The 21,206-nt window shown below is 42.5% G+C and overlaps 1 protein-coding gene across 2 annotated transcripts in view; it reads right to left on the minus strand.

Annotated features, from left to right (window-relative positions):
• Positions 1 to 264: 264 nt before the first annotated feature.
• The window catches only part of fbxo43 (F-box protein 43), a 33,039-nt gene continuing 12,097 nt past the window's right edge, over positions 265 to 21,206 (minus strand). The window contains exons 1-5 of one of the 2 annotated variants that reach the window (XM_070872882.1): positions 18,138 to 18,178; positions 13,658 to 15,157; positions 12,755 to 12,854; positions 1,888 to 2,073; positions 265 to 1,252 (exon numbers count right to left, since the gene is read on the minus strand). In XM_070872882.1, the coding sequence (XP_070728983.1) occupies positions 1,004 to 1,252; positions 1,888 to 2,073; positions 12,755 to 12,854; positions 13,658 to 15,120 (1,998 nt within the window). In that variant the 5' untranslated portion in view covers positions 15,121 to 15,157; positions 18,138 to 18,178 and the 3' untranslated portion in view covers positions 265 to 1,003. Of the gene's footprint in view, positions 1,253 to 1,887; positions 2,074 to 12,754; positions 12,855 to 13,657; positions 15,158 to 18,137; positions 18,179 to 21,206 lie in introns of those variants that run through there. The other variant, XM_070872831.1, reaches the window with a different exon arrangement.

Genomic DNA, 21,206 nt, shown 5'->3' on the forward strand with positions numbered 1-21,206 from the left:
GGACTAGCAGTAAACAGAGTTGGGGAGCACTCAAATAATAAAATTTAGAGGTACTGTTTAGACAGGAATGATGCAAATAGCATAAGTGTATGCATATACATATGCACCACTCAATAATTGTAAATGTGGAAGACAACTACATTTTGTAAAAGATGGAAGGTTTCACAAAAACAAAAATGCACCATTTGAAGGCAGTGAAGAAAATGCATTCACACTATTTAAACAAAAAGTTTATTAAGTATGCAACACATTTAAAATCCACTTAAAAACCACTAATTTATATTGATACAAGTATAAAAACTATATACATTCAAAGCTACGAATCTACACATACCTGCTGCCTTGAATTTGGGGACAACCAATAATTTTAAACAGTTCTTCAGAAACATCTGAAAGATAGATTTCCCAAAGTCTGTGGTCTCCATTTATTCAGTGTCCAAATCAACTAGAATTTATTTTATATATTTTTTTTTAAAAAAGGGGATGGGGAGGAGTAAGAGTGAAATAAATTTGCAAGTTTTCTACCCCCTTCATTTAATCTAAGACAGCAAGAAGCTGGAAACATTGGGCCAGTGGGTCATTGACACACTTGTATTTAAGCCTATGTTCATTGATCTTGGATTGCCTTATTTAACGGTGTCCAAGAAATCTTAAAATCGCAATGATTTTGAAGCAGGTTTTCTATCACATCTTTCCAATGGTACAACACAGGGTTATTCTGAAGACTCAAGAGGAGGAGGAGAAAAAAAAAAGCACAAGATTATTGGCTAAAATCAGATGTGCAATTTAAAGCTAACAAAAAAGGGGAAATTTTGTAGTCTTGCATTACAAATTTTCCCCCACTCATTAGCTAGCAAACAATTTATACAAATTGAAAAATATCAGGTAGCTTGAGGGATCTTTTGGAAATGTTTCTGTACAATAAAATCCAAGAGGTGGGGTGGGGAGAAAAGGAGGGGTTGAGAAAAGGCTCATAAGGTTTCATATATTCACAGACACACGTTTACAATCTCCTTAAATTCCGTTTGCTTTGAGCACTTCCTGGTGGTCCATCTTTAATGCCCAAACGTTTGGCAGACCTGCTGCCACATTCCCTGGATCCGTGGAAAACACAAGAGCATTGTGTGCAGAAGTCAAACGCACAACCTTCTCGACTGCAGAGGCCTCGTTTCTTCACTGGATTGTACCTGGCAGGTGACTGGCACCGTGGGCATGGTTTTAGAGCCTCATCATTAAACAGTGTTTTGGCAATCTGGTGGTGAGAATATATATATATATTTAAGACACTTAATTTTCTCCTTTTAGCCCTCCAAGGATAACTCCTTTTCTTGGAGCACAATTCCACAGAAGAAGCGGTCTTGTATCGCGCTCTGAAGCACAAGCATTGGCAAGCCCTGTGGCCATCACAGTCACAGTCAAGCACAACACCGTCACTTCTAGCAGGAAGTTAACAAATGCTGCAGTTAGGAACAGATGCCATGGCAGATTTTGCTCCACAGCTCAGATACACAAACAGCAATTATAAATTGAATGAAACGCTAAATACCAAGAATTGACCCCAAAACCATCTTTCCCTATTTGGAGAAGAATTACACTTCAGTGCACGATATTGAATATCCAACCTATGTAATAGGCCTACATATCAGAGATTAGCAGTTTACAGGAAATAAACTGCTTGCACCACCAACTATACAACTAACTTTATTTGCAACAAACTTCTGGCTTCGGACGTTACAGGTGCTCCAAAGCAGTCTTCTACCAATGCCAAGTGATGTGGAAGTACTCCCTAGTCTAGGCATTCCATTTCTACTGCTTAGCAACTGACACGCAGTGTTGTCTAGATGTTGACAGTTTACAGAAGGCTCCAAGGGGTTTGCTTCTACTTACTTTTAAAAACTCTTCTCGTTTGCTAGTGGATCGAGAAACATTGCGGCATCCATCAAGAGTGACATCTTGCCGAGAGGAAGGAGTTGGGGTGAAGGCAACCCTTGCTTGCGCCTGAACAGATTTCAAAGCAGAACGATTTGGGAGATTACGTCTGGTTTCAGCATCTGCAGCCCAAGGAAGGCTATCCTGTTGAACAAAATGTATTCAGTTTCGTATTCCAGATCATTGGTGCTAAAAAATGTCAACTTCAAAACATGCAAGTTTTTTATTAGCTATATCAAACCCTTCAGATTTAGATTTTTTTTTAATTTTAATGCAGAAACTTCACACGGGATGGATAGCTGGTGCTGCAAGAGTGGGGAAATCATGACTTCCTGCACATCAATTGCCAATCCTGACTAAGATGTTGAGCAATGCCAAGCAGACACCAAGTGCTTCAACTGTAAGCACTTGGTGTCTTACTATTTAGCTCAAAAGCAGCCAGATTTGGAATGGCTCAAATACCTGCCCTTTCAGCATACAAATGGGATCCAGTAACAGGGTGGGGAGGAAGGAGAAAAAAGTGTAAATTCATATCTTAAATCTTGCATTTTATAAAAATAGCAAAATTGACTTGAATGCTTCAATGAAAGTCACCAATGCGAATTCCAACTAGAACTATAATCATGAATGGGCAAGGTAGAGGAATACAAAATCAAGGAATCAAACTTCCATCTAGTCCTAGAATGTATTTTATCCACCAGTACAGACCAAGTCATCAGAAAGGATCAAAGCTCAGTTGAGTGTACAGTCATAGAATCATTATATGATGGAGCCCATTTGGCCCATCATGTGTGCTGACTTTAGAGCTATCCAATTAACCAGACTCCCCCGCTCTTTCCTCATAGCGTTGTAACTTTTCCCCTTCAAGTATTTAACCAATTCTTGAATGTTACTATTGAATTGGCTTCCATTATCTGACAGTGCATTCCAGATCACAACTCAAAAAACAAAGTCCTCATGTCACCTCTGTTTTTTTGCCAATCAACTTGCATCTGTATCCTCTGGCCACTAGAAACAGTTTCTCCTTATTTACTCTATCAAAACCATTCATGACTTTGAACACCTCTATCAAATCTCCTCTTAACCTTCTCTGCAACGAGAACAAGCCCAATTTCTTCACATAACTAAACTCCCTCATCCCTGGAACCATTCCAGTAAATCTCTTCTGCACCCTCCCCAAGACCTTGACATCCTCCTTGAAGTGTGGCACATAGAATTGTGTGTTTTATGAAGATTTAGCAATAACGTCCTTGCTTTAGTACTCCATTTATATAGCCAAGAATCCCGTTTGCCTCATCAGCTTTCAAAAGATTTGTGTACACACCCCCAAGTTTCTGTTCTTAAATCCCCTTTAAAATTGTATCATTTTGTTTATTCTTCATTCTACCAAAATGATCACACTTTGCTGTATTGAATTCCATCTGCCATGTGTCTTCTGTATACTATCCTCCGGTCTGAAAAAGCTGTGCAGCACTACTCGCTGCTTTGTCCCTTAGCCAATTTTGTAGCCATGCTGCCACTGTCCCTTTTATCCCATGGACTTTAATTTTGTAAACAAGTCTATTGTGTAGTACTTTGGTCAGTCAAACACCTTTTGAAAGTCCATATACACATCATCAACTGCACTATCCTGATTAACCCAGTTATTTCAGTGAACACAGTCAAGTTAGTCAAGCACAATTTGCCTTTACCAAATCCATGCTAACTCATTTATTAGCCCTTACTTTGCCCCAATTAATTTTGTCCCAGATTACAGTCTCTAAAAGCTACCCCACCAGTGACATTAGGCTGATTGGTCTGTAGTTGCCAGGTTTAACTTTTTAAATAAAAAGGTGCAACATTTGCAACCCTCCAGTGCACTGGCACCACCCTCGAATTCAAGGAGGATTTGAAGATTGCGGCCACAACCTAAGCAATTTCCATCCTTACTTCCTTCAGTCACCTGGGATCAGTCCAATCCAGACGTGGGACTTTTCTACTTTGAGGGCTGCCACCTTTTAAATACCTCCTCTATCTATTTTTAATCTTATCTAATATTGCTATCGTCTCATCCATTTCTGCTACGTTGGCAGCATCCTGTTTAGTAAAAACAGATGCAAAGTACTCATTTAGTACTTCAGCCATGCCCTCTGCATCCACAAGATCCAATTGGCTCTGTCCTGTTACTATTTCAGTTCGGAAGACTTTTGGTTCCTTTTGTGCAAGCTGCCAACCTATTCTCATACTCTCTCTGCCCCCCTTAAGATCTCCTCCGTACTTCCTATAATCAACTTGGTTCTCTACTGTATTATGAACCGCACAAGCCTCCTTTTCCAGTCTCATTTAACCTCTATTTTTGATCATCCAAGGAGCGCTAAGCTTTGGATGGCCTTCCTTTTCCCCTCATGTGAATGTGTTTATTCTACCCAAACCACCTCTTTTTTCAAGGCCTCCCAAGAATCAAGACACCATTCTCAATTCTACAAAATCGGCAGGTTTAGATTAAAGAATTCTACAATTGAGACCAGGAACTAATTGTTGTCTTGGAAAGTTGGTCAGTGACTAGAACGTGCCAATCTGAATTAGCTATGGCAAGGTTTTATTTTTAAATAAATGCTTTTCCATTATGGTACAATTTAAGAGGTACTTGGCTTTCAAATGCAAAATGTAATCAAAAATAAAGATACTGTTCTATCATATTTAAATATACAAATATAGTCTGCACACTTTCATCGTGTTCACAGCAAAAACAGCTGTTTCCATAAACAGACCAATTCTCATGCGCTTATACCTGCTGTGTTTGAGATAATGTGCGCAGGATTAACAATTACTCAGACTCGGTCAACCAAGATCGCATGTGATGCCTACCATCTTTTGTCTTCTCCAAAAAGGTAAAATATACAACACTATCAAACCAAGGGCTAAAACATAGATTTACAAAAAAAAAAGCAAGACACAGCAGGTTACTTAGATAATAACTTTTATTTATATAGCGCCTTCAACATAGCAAAACGTCTTAAGGCGCTTCACAGTGTTACAGACAAACAGATAAATTTGAAATCGAGCCACAGAAGAAATTAAGGCAGATGTTCAAAAGCTTGTTCAAAGAGGTTTTAACGAGCATCTTAAGGAGGAAAGAGATGTAGAGAGTGTAGAGGTTTAGGGAGGGAGTTCCAGAACTTAGGGCCCAGGCAGCTGAAGGCATGTCCACCGATGGTTGAGCAGTTATAATGAGGGATGTTCAAGAGGCCAGAATTTGAGCAGCACAGCTATCTTGTGGGATTGTGAGGCTGAAAGAGATAGGAAGGGGCAAGTCCATGGAGTGATTTGTAAGCAAGGATGAAAATTTTGAAAATCGAGGCATTGTTTAACTGGGAGCCAATGTAGGTCAGAAAGCACAGGGGTGATGGGTGATCTTGATTTGGTGCAGGTTAGTACACGGGCTGCTGAGTTTTGGATGATTTCAAGTTTACATCGTGTGGAATGTAGAAGACCAGCCAGGAGTGAGTTGGAGTAGTCAAGTCTAGAGGTAATAAAGGCATGAATGAGGGCTTCAGCAGAAGAGCTGAGGTGAGGCAGAGGTGGGCAATATTACGGAGGTGAAAAAAGGCAGTTTTAGTTATGCCGCGGATATGTGGCTGGAAACTCATTTCAGGGTCAAATATGACACCTAGGTTGCGAACAGTCTTGTTCACCCTCAGACTGATGCTACAGAGAGGGATGGAGTCAGTGGTTAGAGAACGCAATTTGTGGTGGGGACCAAAGATAATAGCTTTGATCTTCCCAATATTGGAGAAAATTTTGGCTCATTCAGTACTGGATGTCAGACAAGCAATCTGACAATTTAGATACCAAGCAGGAGTCAACAGAAGAAGTGGTGGAGAGGTAGTGCTGGGTGTCATCTGTGTACATATGGAAACTGACTGTTTTCGGATGACATCGCCAAGGGACAGCATATAGATGAGAAGAGGGGACCAAGGGGGACACCAGAGGTAATGATGCGGGAGTGGGAAGAGAAGCCATTGCTGGAGATTTTCTGGCTATGACTAGATAGATAAGAATGGAACCAGGCGAGTGCAGTCCCACCTAGCTGGACGATGGTGGAGAGGTGTTGGAGGAGGATGGAGTGGTCAACTGTGTCAAAGACTGCAGACAGGTCCTGAAGGATGAGGAGGGATAGTTTACCTTTGTCAGTCACAAAGAATGTAATTTGTGACTGTGATGAGAGCCGTTTTGGTACCGTGGCATGGGCGAAAGCCAGATTGAAGGGATTCAAGCATTGAATTCATGGAAAGATGATCACAGATCAAATACTTTGGAAAGGAAAGGGAGGTTAGAGATGGGGCGATAGCTAGCAAGCAAAGTGGGGTCAAGAGTTGGGGGTTTTTTTTGAGAGGTGATGACAGCAGATTTGAAGAAGGGGGAAACTGTACCAGAGGACAGAACAATGTTGGCTAAGAGCCAGAAAAGAAAGTTGGGTGGTCAGCAGTTTCGTGGGAATATGGTCAAGGGAGCAGGAAGTGGTTCCCATAGATAAGATGAATTTGGAGAGATTAAAAAGGGGAGATCAAAAGAGAAACTAGAAAAATATATGAGTTTAGGCTAGGGCAGGGGGGGGAATCTCAGATGAAGTTTGGCCCTGTGGGCTAGGTGAAGGAAGGGAAGTCAGAGGCAGCTGAACAGATGGTCTCAATCTTTGAGACAAAGTAGTTCATGAGCTCCTCACACTTGTTGGAGGGGAGTGTGGTGGAGACGGTTAGCAGTAGAGAATAAGTTAAATTAAAATAATTTAAAGCACAATATCAAAATAGCCTTTTAGAACACAATTCACAGTTTAAAACAAATGATAGGAGTCATGGAGGAGATGGCAGGACTCGATGAAATGGTCTTTCATAAGCCTTTATGATGCAAAATTGTTTGTAGAATAATGGACATCAGATCACTAGATAGAACTAAAAAAGAGTTATAAGTCACTAGTAAATATTTTAGACCAAAGGGGCTGGAGACAAAATGGTCAATCAAGATCAGTAACACAATTGTGCATGTTATTTCACAGAACAACTGATGAGCAGATTGCCCATTTATCCTGGGCCTACTAATACTTTGAGCAAGGACAATTTAATTAGTATCCAAACCAAAACCTCTGTATCCTGATAAAACTAACCTAGACCCCAAGCTAAATTAATTTCCAAATTGGACAAGACAGGTTTCATCTTAATTTAGTTGCTCAAAACAGTGCAGAATGTGTTAGAGAGGGAAGGGAGGGGGAAGAGAAGGAGGAAGGAAGAAGGAGAAAGAGGAAGGTACTACAGCTATGATGGCTTGAGAAAATTAGAGATACTTTAAATTGGTCAAGTCCAAATTATTGCTTTCCTAAGATAAATATTAGTTAGGTCACTTAATAGAAAATTACAAAAGGAAAGGGAAAAAAGTGTATATATAAAAAATATATATATGATGCATTGCTCTGGGTGCCAGTATGTTGAAATAACCAATGGAATCCAACCCCTCAATCCACTTCAGAGGATGAGTTCAGAAAGTGGGGGGGGGGGAAAAAGAGAGAAAGAGAAAGAGAAAAAGAGAAAAGGGCGCGCGAGGAGAAAGAGAGAGGGAGCGCCTACACAAGCAACAGCAAAAAAAAAAAATAGATCCCCTCCTCTTACCATAACCCCTCCCTGTGGGCAAGTCATTCATCTTCCCAGCCAATTGTTTCTATTCCAATTTCCTAATCTCGAACTTTATGGCCCGGATTTTTGCAGTCGGAAAAGTCAGGCCCAGTGCTCACCGTTATTATGGAGTATACAAGCATGCAGATAAACACAGAAATCAGGAAGTTGCTATCTGATTTACCCTGTTCCAACAATATCTCAGAGATTCAGCATTGAAATGCATGAAGTTGCTGTTCCTACCAGTCAGAAAGTTAGGGGCTATCCACTAAAGCATGAAATAAATTTTAATGGCATGATAAATGTTAATAACTGCCAAACTACCTCTCTGGCACTGAAAATGTACTTTTACAAGTATGGAGTCATGCCTTCAAATTTTAATTTTTGTTGGGAGATTTTAAATTAATTAAAATATTTCAACGGACCTGAAATTCTGACCGGAGTCTTCTTTCGGACGAATGCCTCCGACCGGAGAATTTACCCGGTGGTCCTGGGATTTCGGTAGGGAGGCGTTCTCTTCCCGATCTATGAAGCGCACTCCCGTCCTCGAGGTTCCCACGCAAAAGGTGCAGTCACGTGTGACTGCACAACCAACCAATCAGGTACAGTATTCCACAGTTGTCTCAATAGCAATGAGAACTCCGTATCTACGAGTTCACATTGCTATTAATGAAAAAAAACAAACACACCTCAATTAAAATTAATTGAAATTAAAGTTAATAAATGTCTTTAAAATTCTAAAAATGTTTTCTTTTAAAGTTTTTTAAATCATGGTTTAAAATAAACTTATCGTAGTGGGCAGGGTTTAACAATAACATGCTTTTTAAATTTAATTCGATTTTATATGTTTTAAAACTCTTACGCCAGATGCAAGAGTTTTGAGGACATTTGTTGGACAAGATATGGGTAAATAACGCAATCTTGCCCATACAAATGTCCTCGCTCCAGAGATGCGTAGGATCAGTCAAGCTTGCGCCATGACAGGAGCAGACGACTGCTGGAAAGACCACCACCTAATCCGAACCATTATTGACATCAACATAGCCCCAAAGTGGAGGGATCAACAGAAGCAGTGCCGCAAAAGTCAATGCCGGGGCACTTAAAGACCCAGCTAAGAGACCACTATACAGTCAGCGCCTCACAACTAACCTAGCATGCCTGGATGACCCAGAGATGCAGAATACCCACAACACTTGGTCTGCCCTCCAAGCCTTCATAACCAATGCCTGCAAAGAGACACTCGGTCACTCAACCAGGACTGATTTGATGAGAGTGATCAGGAGATCCAAGAGCTAATAGATTGCAAGCGCAGAGCATTTCTAAGCCTTAAGCAACAACCCAACGTGGGAGCAGCAAAGCAGCATTACAGATGGCTCAAGGATGAAGTTCAACTTAATACCCAGGACCTAAAGAACAAATGGTGGATGGAGAAAGCACAGGAGATACAGCAGCTGGCCGACAGCCATAGTGTGCGAGGATTCTTCATCGCAGTTAAGGCCATCTATGGTCCAAACGCCCAAGACCCCACTCCACTGCTGGCCAAGAACGGGGAAACACTCATCAATGACACCTAGGCAGTCAGGGCACACTGGAAGGAGCACTTTGAAGATCTCCTCAATCGAGACTCTACCTTTGACTCGAGTGTTCTCGACTTCATCCCGTAGCATGCGACCCACCACCTCAGTAAAACCCCAACACTGCACGAGGTAGAAAAAGCCATAAGGCAGCTTAAGAACAACAAGGATACGGGAGCAGATGGAATCCCTGCTGAGGCACTAAAGTATGGTGGAGAAGCACTGCTGGCGCGAATACATGACCTCATCTCTCTCATCTGGAGAGAGAAGAGCATGCCAGGAGATCTCAGAGATGCAGTGATTGTGACCATCTTTAAAAAAGGGGACAAGTCTGACTGTGGCAACTATAGAGGAATCTCTCTGCTATCAGCCACTGGGAAAGCTGTCGCTAGAGTCCTCCTCAACTGTCTTCTCCCTGTGGCCGAGGAGCTCCACCCGGAGTTAATTTTTTGCAGCGCGACAGTTGAAGAAAAAATGCAGGGAACGCGCCAGTCCTTATACATCATCTTCTTCGACCTTATAAAGGCCTTTGACACTGTCAACTGCGAGGGTCTATGGAGCGTCCTCCTCCGTTTCGGTTACCCCCAAAAGTTAGTCAACATCCTCCATGACGACATGCAGGCCGTGATCCTTACCAACGGATCCATTACAGACCCAATCCACGTCCGGACCGGGGTCAAGCAGGGCTGTGTCATCGCTCCAATCCTCTTCTCAATCTTCCTCGCTGCCATGCTCCACCTCACAGCCAACAAGCTCCACGCTGGAGTGGAACTAAACTACAGAACCAGTGTGAACCTGTTCAACCTTCGCCGTCTCCAGGCCAGGTCCAAAACCACCCCAACCTCTATCGTTGAGCTACAGTACACAGACTGCGTCTGCGCCCATAGAGAGGCTAAACTCCAGGATATAGTCGACATATTTACTGAGGCGTACGAAAGCATGGGCCTGGCATTAAACATCCATAAGACAAAAGGTCCTCCACCTGCCTGTCCTCACCGCACAGCATTGCCCCCCAGTCATCAAGATCCATGGCGCGGCCCTGGACAACGTGGACCATTTCCTATATCTCAGGAGCCTCTGATCAACAAGAGCAGACATTGATGACGCGATCAAACATTGCCTCCAGTGTGCCAGTGCAGCCTTCGACCGCCTAAGGAAAAGAGTATTCAAAGACCAGGCCCTCAAATCTACCACCAAGCTCATGGTCTACAGGGCTGTAATAATACCCGCCCTCCTGTATGGCTCAGAGACATGGACCATGTACAGTAGACATCTCAAGTCGCTGGAGAGATACCACCAACGATGTCTCCGCAAGATCCTACAAATCCCCTAGGAGGACAGATGCACCAACATTAGTGTCCTCGACCAGGCTAACATCCCCAGCATTGAAGCATTGACCACACTTGATCAGCTCCGCTGGGCAGGCCACATTGTTGGCATGCCAAACACGAGACTCCCAAAGCAAGCGCTCTACTCGGATCTCCTTCACGGCAAACAAGCCAAAGGTGGGCAGAGGAAACGTTACAAGGACACCCTCAAAGCCTCCCTGATCAAGTGTAACATCCCCACCGACACCTAGGGGTCCCTGGCCAAAGACTGCCCCAAGTGGAGGAAGTGCATCTGGGAGGGCGCTGAGCACTGAGTCTTATCGCCGAGAGCATGCAGAAATCGAGCGCAGGCAGCGGAAAGAACGTGCGGCAAATCTGTCCCACCTTCCCTTACCCTCAACGACTATCTGTCCCACCTGCGACAGGGACTGTGAATCTCATATTGGACTGTTCAGCCACTTGAGGACTCATTTTAGGAGCGGAAGCAAGTTCTCCTCGATTTTGAGGGGCTGCCTATGATGATGGTGCACTGAAAACCCGCTTTTGCGAAGCCTTCCCAGGTCCGTACACACTCTGTATGGACCCAGGGAGGCTGTGATTTCTGAGCCACTATTTTTTGGTCTTTATGTCAATCCCATCTTTCTTTCCCTCTCCATTTCCATACATGATTTTACATTGAATTAAATATTCAAACTTGTACATGTCTCAGCAAGGATACTTCAATCTGATTGGTTGAAGGAACACACAGATGCGTGCCTTGTTCACACTTGGCACAGATCCCGTGTAGAGGACAGCGTGCTGTTTTGGACTCTCCCTGATCGTAAGTTGCCACTCAAAAGCCCATAAAATGGGCAGCTGCAAGCATAATGAATGGTGAGCAGAGTTGGTTTGCTGCTGACTACAAAACCCAGGCCATTAAGCCTTCTAGTTAATCACAGTCTATCAACTGTTGACTTTTCCTGGTGAGAAATAATTATTCTGGTCAAAGTTCACGTTTAGTGATGACTGAGTTTCCTCTTTCCATCAACTCAGTAATACAGAGCCCTTTACTATTCTGAATAGCCTTGAAACAACTCAAGTTACACACGTCTTGGATTAAATTAATTCATGCCTGCCTACTGCAGAATACCTATTTTTTTTTAAAAAAGGGGACAAATTCCCTAAATAGGTCCCAAGAACATTTGGTAATGCAAAGCTAACCCCACTTGTTTTCCCCATTAGAAACCATCTCCACCAATAATTGGTACTTCCAGACTAATTTATTCTAATGCTTGGATTGCCAGCCTTCAAGAGAATGCACATCTAAAATTCAGTTTCCCGAATTCCAACCTGCACCAAGTCCCAATTGCTTGCTGAGCCACTTTTTTTTTTGGGGGGGGGGGGGTCCTGCAATTTACAATTCTTATGTTCAAAAATCACTATGACCTCAGCACTCCCCCATCTCTACAACTCAGATCTCTGCAGTTCTCCAACTCTGATCTCTTGTACGTTCTCTCTCCCCATCCCATCATTGGCTCCAAGCTGTGGAATTCCCACATTAAACCTCTCTTCTTTGTTAAAACCTCCATCATGCCATTCAGTTTCTCCTCTTAAAATTGTTGCGTTATATTCGAATACATCCTTTGGCACTCCACCCACCACATCAACTCAAGGGTTCCCGCAACAGGGTGCAAGAAAATTTGGTAGTTGGTGGATAAATGATCCCATTTTGATGTCCAGCTGCTCTCCTTTCTTCCCTTGTCCCACCTGAATCCTAGCATTTTTAATGGGACAGATTTCTGGTATATAAACACTGTACCTGAAACACAATTCCAAGTCAGAAGGATGGTAGCTACGAGAGGCCAAATGATCTTTGCTGATCATGTGCACAAAGGCAGAGTCCTTAAAATTGGTCAGAATATGTAATATTTGATGATCTGTATGCCACTGTATTAAAACATCACTGGACGGAGTCCAAATAAGTTCAAGATAAACTGGAGTGCTATGTAAAGTTTAATTGCCTAATCGGACCATAAAATTGTTAAGGTTACCAACTCAGCATCCAGAGGGCAAGGCCATCAAATTCTGGATACCAAATAACAAAGCTTTTGTTCAAGACAGCAAGATTTACAAAATTTACTGAAAATTGGATGGTCAATAGAAATGACCAGAGATTTAAAAAAAAACAGCCACATTTACAGCATGTAGCTCATCTGCTAGTAAACTGAAGCATAAAGATTATTTTTCCTACAAGCTAGCTATATAAAGTGAGGGCCCCCCAAAAAAGGTGAAAACATACTCTGAGGATTCGAATTTGATCCAGGTATTGCTTCCTCTTGAGACACGTCATCTGATCTTGCTTGACAATTTTCTTCCAGATTTTGCTCACCTTCCTTATTCTGACATGAATACAAGCATTTCATTTGCAAAACAAAAAGGGAAAAACCTAAATACATGTCAGGTTTAAGTTACACCACATCCCACAGCATAGTTAGATGACATTTAAAGCCAGGAGCCAAAGTCCAGTACTTTTAGACAAGAGGGAGTCAAGATAGCAGTCATACCTTTCCATAAACATTCCAAATGGCTGGATGCACAACAGTCTGAGTGCTCCCTAGTATACAAGAGCCATGCACATCCGTTTGCTTTTAAGCATTGTAACGGAGGTGTTCAGTTATTATTGTACTTTTATATCTATTTTCCCCTCAAGCACCACGTCCTTTGAAGACTCCCCCTCCCCAGTTAGTGTCCAGGGCTTACAGCTGTATGTTAAATTATGTAATTTGCCAAACCCTTACCCGAGTCAGTAGGCATCATTTTTAACCACTTGTAACCCTCTTGTCTCAAATTAAGAGTGCACTATATGGCAATCTAGCTAAATTCAAGTAATTTTAGTCCTGGTGGGAGGGTGGGGGATGCAGGGAGAAGCAAAGTGACCAATCAAAACCTTTAAAATAGAAGACATACTAAAGCTGGTGTAGATGGTGGTGAAGTCACTGAAAATAAAAATAAGGTACAAACTATCATTTTTCCATGGTTCTGAATGTGTATAAACACTAGTAAGCATGTACATCCAAGTTTGTTTTTTGGGGGGTGGGGGGTGGGGTGGGGGGGGTGGAAGAGAAGCAAAGAGGAATCGAGCACATCTGGCTATTAATATAAAGAATTGGAGAAGCCTTTGTTTGCATAGTACCAATCTTACCTGCAGATATCTTCTACAGTTAAGTGTAATAAAATGAGAGAGAGAATGTGTGTCAAATTCCTATTAAACAGTTCTTTCAGAATATTCACTTTTTCTAAACCCATTTTTCTGCCAATGAGTCTAGTTAGTGATGGCATAGATTCAGCCAATGCCTTGTCCTCCGACAGACTTGGAACCTGCACAGTAACATCTCCTGGCCGTTTCCTTTTTCTCATGCACATTTCCTGCACCAACTGTAAAGCAGGGGTGCGAGACAAATCCTCAAACTTTAGCAGAGATTCCTCACAGGATTCGTCCTCAAAGACCAATTCATCCTCTTTAGAGAGAGATCCTAGGTTGTAATCTGATCCCATTAGAAGTGCTCCTCGGTTTTCATCTTCTGCCTCAGACTGGGAACCTCGCTCGTTGAGAGTGGATAACCGCTTGGTTCTTTCCAAATTTCTTTGAGACTTTTTACAATCTAGCATCTTGGGGGTTTTCTTTTGGTTTTGAACCAGTTCCTGGAAGGAACATTCATGGTTTGAAAAGGAATCAGATTTTTCCAAACCAACTGAATTATAGCCACTGTCCTCAGTTGTTGAGGTATCGAGTTTTCCATGTGAAGGGGTCCTGGATGATGTCCTACTCCCAGACAAGCTTACATTGAAGTTCACTACAAAGTTGCTCACTGGAGTAAGAAACTGGTCACCTTCAGGTACTTTAGATGGTGTTTCAAAGGGCTCAGCTGAAGTGCATTCATCATAGTCTTCACAGCAACAGGAATCACTCAAGTCAAACTTACTGTAGATGTTGGATTGATCAAGGGTTATACATTCAGCAGGTATTAGCTGATTTTTACCAGTTAAGTCATCTATTGTGGAAGTTCGCTGCTGTGCAAACAAATACCTTTTAGTTCTACATGAAGTGCCACTTTCATCACTGTTTAAAGTGCTGGTTGCCAAAGGTTCAAAGTTCAGGTCTCCAGGAGAGTCCAGTGAACTATCTGAACAGAGAGAGTCCTTATAACATATTCTGGTACAAGACCATTCTACTGTACTAGCTTCAGTAGATTGAAGAGTTTTGCACAATTCCACACTTCCACTCGTGGCTAGGTGTGACTCAAGAAGTCGCCGCCGTAATGTGATGGTCTTGCCAGACATCCGAGGTGTTTCAAACTGAATTGGTGATATGGAGTTGGTCCTTTGCCCATCAAACTTTCTTTCAACTGAAAATGATGATGGTCGACCAATACAGAACGGTCTTTCTTTGCACACTACAGAAGATATATTGGCAGCAGGTGAATCGAGCTCTCCTATAGATCCAATGTAATAATCAGCTGAGGGAGTTGTGCTTTTGGCTTCATTATATCCACTGTCCTGTTTTAATGACCCATGCCCAAAGGATTTAAAGCTTTCTTCATGATCAGCCCCTTGTTGCTCAGAGGCAGTTGGCAGATCACGAGAATGCCTCAGAAAACTCAACATCTTGACACAAAGGACAATGCAACTAGGTCTTCCGGTCCTAGAACAGAAACACAAGTTATTTAAAATGAAAAATCAAACAGATCATTTGAATTTCTGAGTCAAGCCAGAAGTTCATTTATAATTCTTGAATTTTCCCAAGTTTTAGAACAGCAATGGTCCACAGTAAATGTAGAAATTTGGATTGCCAGCCAGGAATATGGTCATTTTAGTCTTTGTATTGGGCGATTGCATTTTTCTAAAACTTTGTTCCTAGCCATTCCCCCACATCGGACTATATGGCTTGGGGAGAGGCAGAGGTAATTACAGGACTCTCCCTTTCCTCCACACACCCCTTTTCTTCCTCTACTCCATCAGCACGTTTGCCAATTAGTTTAGATTACAACATATATTCCATTATTAAAGGAAAAGCACCTAAATTAAAACTTCACCTGTGTGATCAAAGAGAGAAAGGAACACCATTGGAAACAGCCAAAAGCACATGGATGAACTACATGGGAGGGAGAAAACTAAATGAAAAATTCTGCACAAGCAGCTGGCTTAATTATACTCATTCTCCCTCCATATTTGTATTGAATGCAAAAGTAAGCCTCTTGCAAAAACTTTAAATATTCATCCTTCTCCTTTAGGTGGCAGTATCATAATATAGGGAGGACCTGCCTCTTCAACTACTTCAAGAACTGTAATTTGCACCTTTCAACCTCAAGACCGAGTTGGCCATTTGGGAATCAAAAGTTCTGACTCTACACCAATGGGTTTTGTGATTTTATCAAGAGAAGTCCTACCAGACATCAATGTGTTGCAATTACTTCACAAGCATCTCTATCTATTTCACGCCTCCCCTACTGTAGCACCGTCCCTTTAGGGAATTAAAAACTCAGTTGTTTAGTGAAGATTATGTACTACACGTGGCAAGATTAGGAAAAGGAGATGGCATGTACTTTCTACATACACGTCAAAATAAGGCAATCTTCCAGAATTGCCATTTTATAGAAACATTAAGCCAAGAGCACAAGATTATAAAAAGCACATCAGATAGGGGAGGTCAGCCAAAATATAAATAAAAATAAAACAAAAAATATAAGCAATGAGTTGGCAAATACAATTACTTGTAGTTTTTTTAAATCCCAGTAATGATTCACATTTGTCCATTACTAATGGGAATGTTTTACACAAAAGTACAGATCTATCTCTTTCATTCACAAGTGCATGCCTTCAGACGGCAAGATCCTGACTGATTCTCTTCCACCCTATCTCTGCCCCCCCACTCCCCCAACCAAAACCTGGGATCTGCAGAGAGGTGAAGAAAGGAGAGAAAATATGATCAAGGTGATAATAGGTGCACGGATGCAATTCAGTCCATAACCTACTGCTGCCCTGGTACCAGAGTAAGGGAGATCAAGGGACATGCGGACAATGAGGTTTGGGCAATTATCCAGAGCTCATGTAGACTTAATGTTGGTAGGACTGAGAATGAGCTTTGTGGTGAGGATAAGCTGGAAAGAAAGCTAGAGAAACACCACAAGCCTAGTTGAGTTTAAAAAAAATATTGGTTATTGTTCCTCGGGTTCAGTGTCACTAGCTGCTCCCGCAAGAAGACCGCATATCCCTTACAATCCTAAGTATACTTTTTTCAGCTCAATATCTAGGTACACAATAGCAAGACCTCGGGATCATAATTGACACCACCCGCTGGAATGTATTACATGCCATTACTCCTTTGAAAAGCAAACTGAATATACGCTCTAATCAAAGACTCAGGCTCCAAAGCAAGATTTTAGTTACAATCAGGTAAATTGAATAGTACAAGTGAATCATACACTTCGCCATTTGCACAGAATTGGAAGTAACCTTGTGACAAAGTTGAAATTGTAATTCCAAGGTCAGAAACAGGTGTTTAAAATGATAAGGGAATAGGGTAGCTGGAGAAACTAAAAAAAAAAATCAAAAACACGGAGGCATGATCTTAAAAAAATTTGGAGCTACACCATTTAAGGAGCAAAATTAGGAATCACTTTTTCCACACAAATGGTAGAAGAACTCTGGAACTCGCTCCCTCACAAGACTGTGGATGCCGAGTCAATTGAAATTTATAGATTATTGCTATGCAAAGAATATGAAGCAAAGGCAGGTAAATGTTGAGGTATAGATCACCCATGATCTAACTGAATGTCAGAACTTTCGAGGGGATGAATGGCCTACTCCTGTTCTGATACAATTATACACACAGAAGCCAGTTCACTTTTAAAGCTGACTTCTTGCACTGCGAACCATACTACAGTTTCAAACTGGCTTAGCTTCTCTGTTGGCCATCTTAATTTTTTCTGGATGGAAAGCAGACATAAAATCCTCTAACCAAAATCAGACCAGGTACAGCTTTTGAATACGCACTGAAACAAGAGGCTGCATTTTCTTCAATAGCAAATGTATAGCCAGTGCACATTGCATCTATTTACATCCGAGTCCATTTGTCGAAATATCAGAATATATGCAATCAGTTTTCATTGCTGCATGGACACAATCCTCAATTAATGAGTTAAATCTTTTATTGGAAAGGGAGAACAGCCAGGAGTGTCATGCAAAATGATGTTCCAACAGCAAACACTTGATGCAAATTACATCAGGATTAAAAAAAAAAGGAAAACACATCAAGTCAACATGTATTTCCTCAATTTGATGATATCTGCATATTATTTTGTATGGAACTGTATTTGCAAAGGCTTTCATAACACCGAATATTTTTCAGTAAAGTTTATCTCCTTCCCCCCGAAGGTTTATGGCTTACTATTATGTACTATGCATTTCCATCCCCCAAATCTTTTCCTCTTCTGAAAAGGAAGTGAGCTAAAGGTTCCAAGAGCATGAGCAGTTGCACATGACCTCATCCAAGCATGGATTCTTCAAGTGCCTAAAAACGGAATCTACTGGCTAATCAACGACTTTCCTCCACATCCGTTAGATACAGATATTGTATTACATATAAACACTCAACAGAAGAAATATTTTCCAGCCGGGCCTACCCATGTCCCAAGACTCTTCTGCTCCTCACCCAGGGTGATAACTGATCTGACTATTGCTACAGTACTTAACACAATCTTTAGATCCTAGTCTACATGGACACTGGCAGAACACCCGTGTATTTACTCACTATTAAACAAAAAAATATTGAGGGGGCGGGGAAAGAGAAAGAATGGAATAGTTAATGCCGACACATCGAAAGATCAAAAACAGAGGAAAACACACATGATCGTTTAAACTGTTCCCTGAAAAGTTTCAGCGTTCCACAGATTTGTCGTCAAATACAGAATACTCCCCATACCAACACCAGTTCGCTTTCCCCGTAGGAGCGCAATACTCCTTTACACAGGATAGACCGGCACCCAGCCACCTCCTACAAAAAGACAAGCAAAACGAGTGAAATGAAATACCATGGTGCATTATCATCATACACACTCAAAGTGACAACTGAATTTTAAAGCTACTTTCCAATTCTATTAAAAAAAGGGTCACCTTTCAGAATTATACGGTCGCTCCATGTATTCTGTGTCGTGGAAAGCACACCGTGTACACTCAGTTATTTGTGGCTGAGGATTAAATTAGTTACACCGAGCTCCCGTGTAGTGCCGGGCGAGGGAGCGCTGCTGGAAGAGATGCACTCGTTATAGCAACGTGTCGAGAGCGCGCTCTGCCCTTCGGATCCCTGCCCATCGTCTTGGGAACCAGATGCTACCTCCACGCGAAACCCTCTTTGCAGGTTCCCTCGTTTGGATTTGAATTTTGCGCCACGACGATCCAATTCAGCCGTTTGCATTTGCCCGCTAAACCAGCTTTAAATGACCGCCAAAAAAAATCCCAGACGGGACAGATCATAGCTTAGAACACTGAGAAGCACTTAGATTTTTTTTTTAAAAAAAGATACTGGCCGTGGCGGTCTGCTCGGCACATTTAGTTTCTGTACAGCTTTTTAAAATTAGTGGCATTTGTACGAAGCGATCAAATATCGTTGATGCGAGTTTCTCACATACAGCCGAGCAGCCGCCTACCTTTAAAGAGACTTCGCTATTTGCCTTGGACACCCTGGAAATTTCGTCCGACAGATGTTTTAAAACCCCAGCAAAATTCGTATAACCCCCAAATTTAATCTTGCTGCGCCAAGTGCTGTATATTATGCATTTATTACACACGATTACATTTTCGAGGACTAATTCACTATATGAATTATCATGGACAGTCCCTCGGAGTCGAGGATGACTTGCTTCCACACTAGAAAATGAGTTCTCAGGTGACCTACAGTCTCTGTCACAGGTGGGGCAGACGGTGGTTGTAGGAACAGGAGGTTGGGGTGCCTGGGTTGCCGCGCACTCCTTCTGCTGTCGACGCTTGGCTTCAGCTTGCTCTCGGCGAAGAGACTCAAGGTGTTCAGCGCCTTCCCGGATGCTTTCCCTCCACTTTGGGCGGTCTTGGGATTCCCAGGTGTCGGTGGGGAAGTTACATTTTTTTTTCCCCAAAGGAGACTTTGAGGTGTCCTTGAAGAATCTCCTCTGCCCACCTAGGGCTCGCTTGCCATGTCGGAGCTCCAAGTAGAGCACTTGTTTTGAGAGTCCCGTGTCAGACATGCGGGTGATGTGGCCCACCCAGCGGAGCTAATAGAGTTTGGTCAGTGCTCCAACGCTGGGGATATTGGTCTGAGCGAGGACACCGATGTCGGTGCGCCTATCCTGCCAATAGATTTGCAGGATCCATTGCGTCACCAAGTTTGTCTCGGATGCAATCGCTCTCCCTTATTAAAAAGATCAACAAGAAGCCAAGTTGTTGTACTGCAGGTTTTGGTCTGGTAGGACGTTATCTTTTTGCAGTGTTAACCCAGTGCAAAGTTTGTCGGAGTACACAATTCCGTGCTGGTAGTCAGTGGTTTTGCAATGCACTGCAATGCTTGGTGCTGCCCACTTAACTTAGAATGTGCAAGCAACCGTTATCCCGTGCTTCTAAATCACGAAGAGACGAGGAGTCAGTATTTCGCAGAGCTCTGTGCCCCCACCCACCGCCTTGAGAGATGTGAACTAGTGGGAATACAGGCTACTGGAGGCAGAGGCAATTTCCTTCCACAAGCCCAGATAATCGAGGGATCAACCTTGCCTATTCATCATATTCTCAAATCCTCTCTGTTGCCTGGAGCCCATTTATACTATTTGCTTGATTTTTTTTGCAATTAATTCCATATTTTGATTAGCCTGTGAAATTGTTCATTTTCAGTCTCCGAGAGCTCAAGCACAGAGCTTGGTGAAAAACGACGTGATTTGCAAAACACGGTGAGGTGGTCACCCCGCAGCCAGACTGCACGAGAGCTCAGGAGGATAGTAAGTGGGTGGCCATCCGACAGGAATAGGCAGAAAGTGTAGGATTCTCTCGAGAGTGTGGCGCTCACAAACCGGTTTTCAGTACTGAATACTGGGGCCGGTGGCAACACCTCGGGGAGAGTGCAGTATATAGAGCACATCCACGGCACAATGAGACAAATTACTGCTCAGAGGTAGGCATAAAATGTTAAAATGCAGTAGTTAGAAATTAGATAGTCGGATAGAGACAGACATTTCTGCAAACACTGCGAGTCCCGCCCTATGTGGTGCCTCCCTGGTACCAGACTAGAGGATATCACTGAATGGGTGCAGAACATTCAGTGGGGGGGGGGGGGGGAGGAGACAGACACAGGTCATGGCTCATGTTGGAACCAACGACATAGGAAGGGAAAGGTTGAGGTCACACAGACAAGGTTTCAGGAGCTAGGGAGGAATTTAAAGAGCAGGGCCTTAAAGGGTAGTAATCTCTGGACTACGCCCAGTACCACGTGTTAGTGAGTATAGGAGCAACAAGATAAAGCAGATCAATGTGTGGCTGTAGAAATGGTGAAGGAGGGAGGGTTTCAGATTCCTGGAACATTGGGACAAGTTCTGAGTCAGGAGCGACCTGTAAAAGATGGACGGATTGAATCTCAACATGGTTTTATGAAAGGGAAATCATGTTTGACAAATTTGCTGGAGTTCTTGGAGGATGCAACAAGCAGAGTGAACAAGGGGAACCAGTAGATGTAG

Source organism: Pristiophorus japonicus, chromosome 1 (assembly GCF_044704955.1).
Source record: "Pristiophorus japonicus isolate sPriJap1 chromosome 1, sPriJap1.hap1, whole genome shotgun sequence".
NCBI classification, from domain to species: Eukaryota; Metazoa; Chordata; class Chondrichthyes; family Pristiophoridae; genus Pristiophorus; species Pristiophorus japonicus.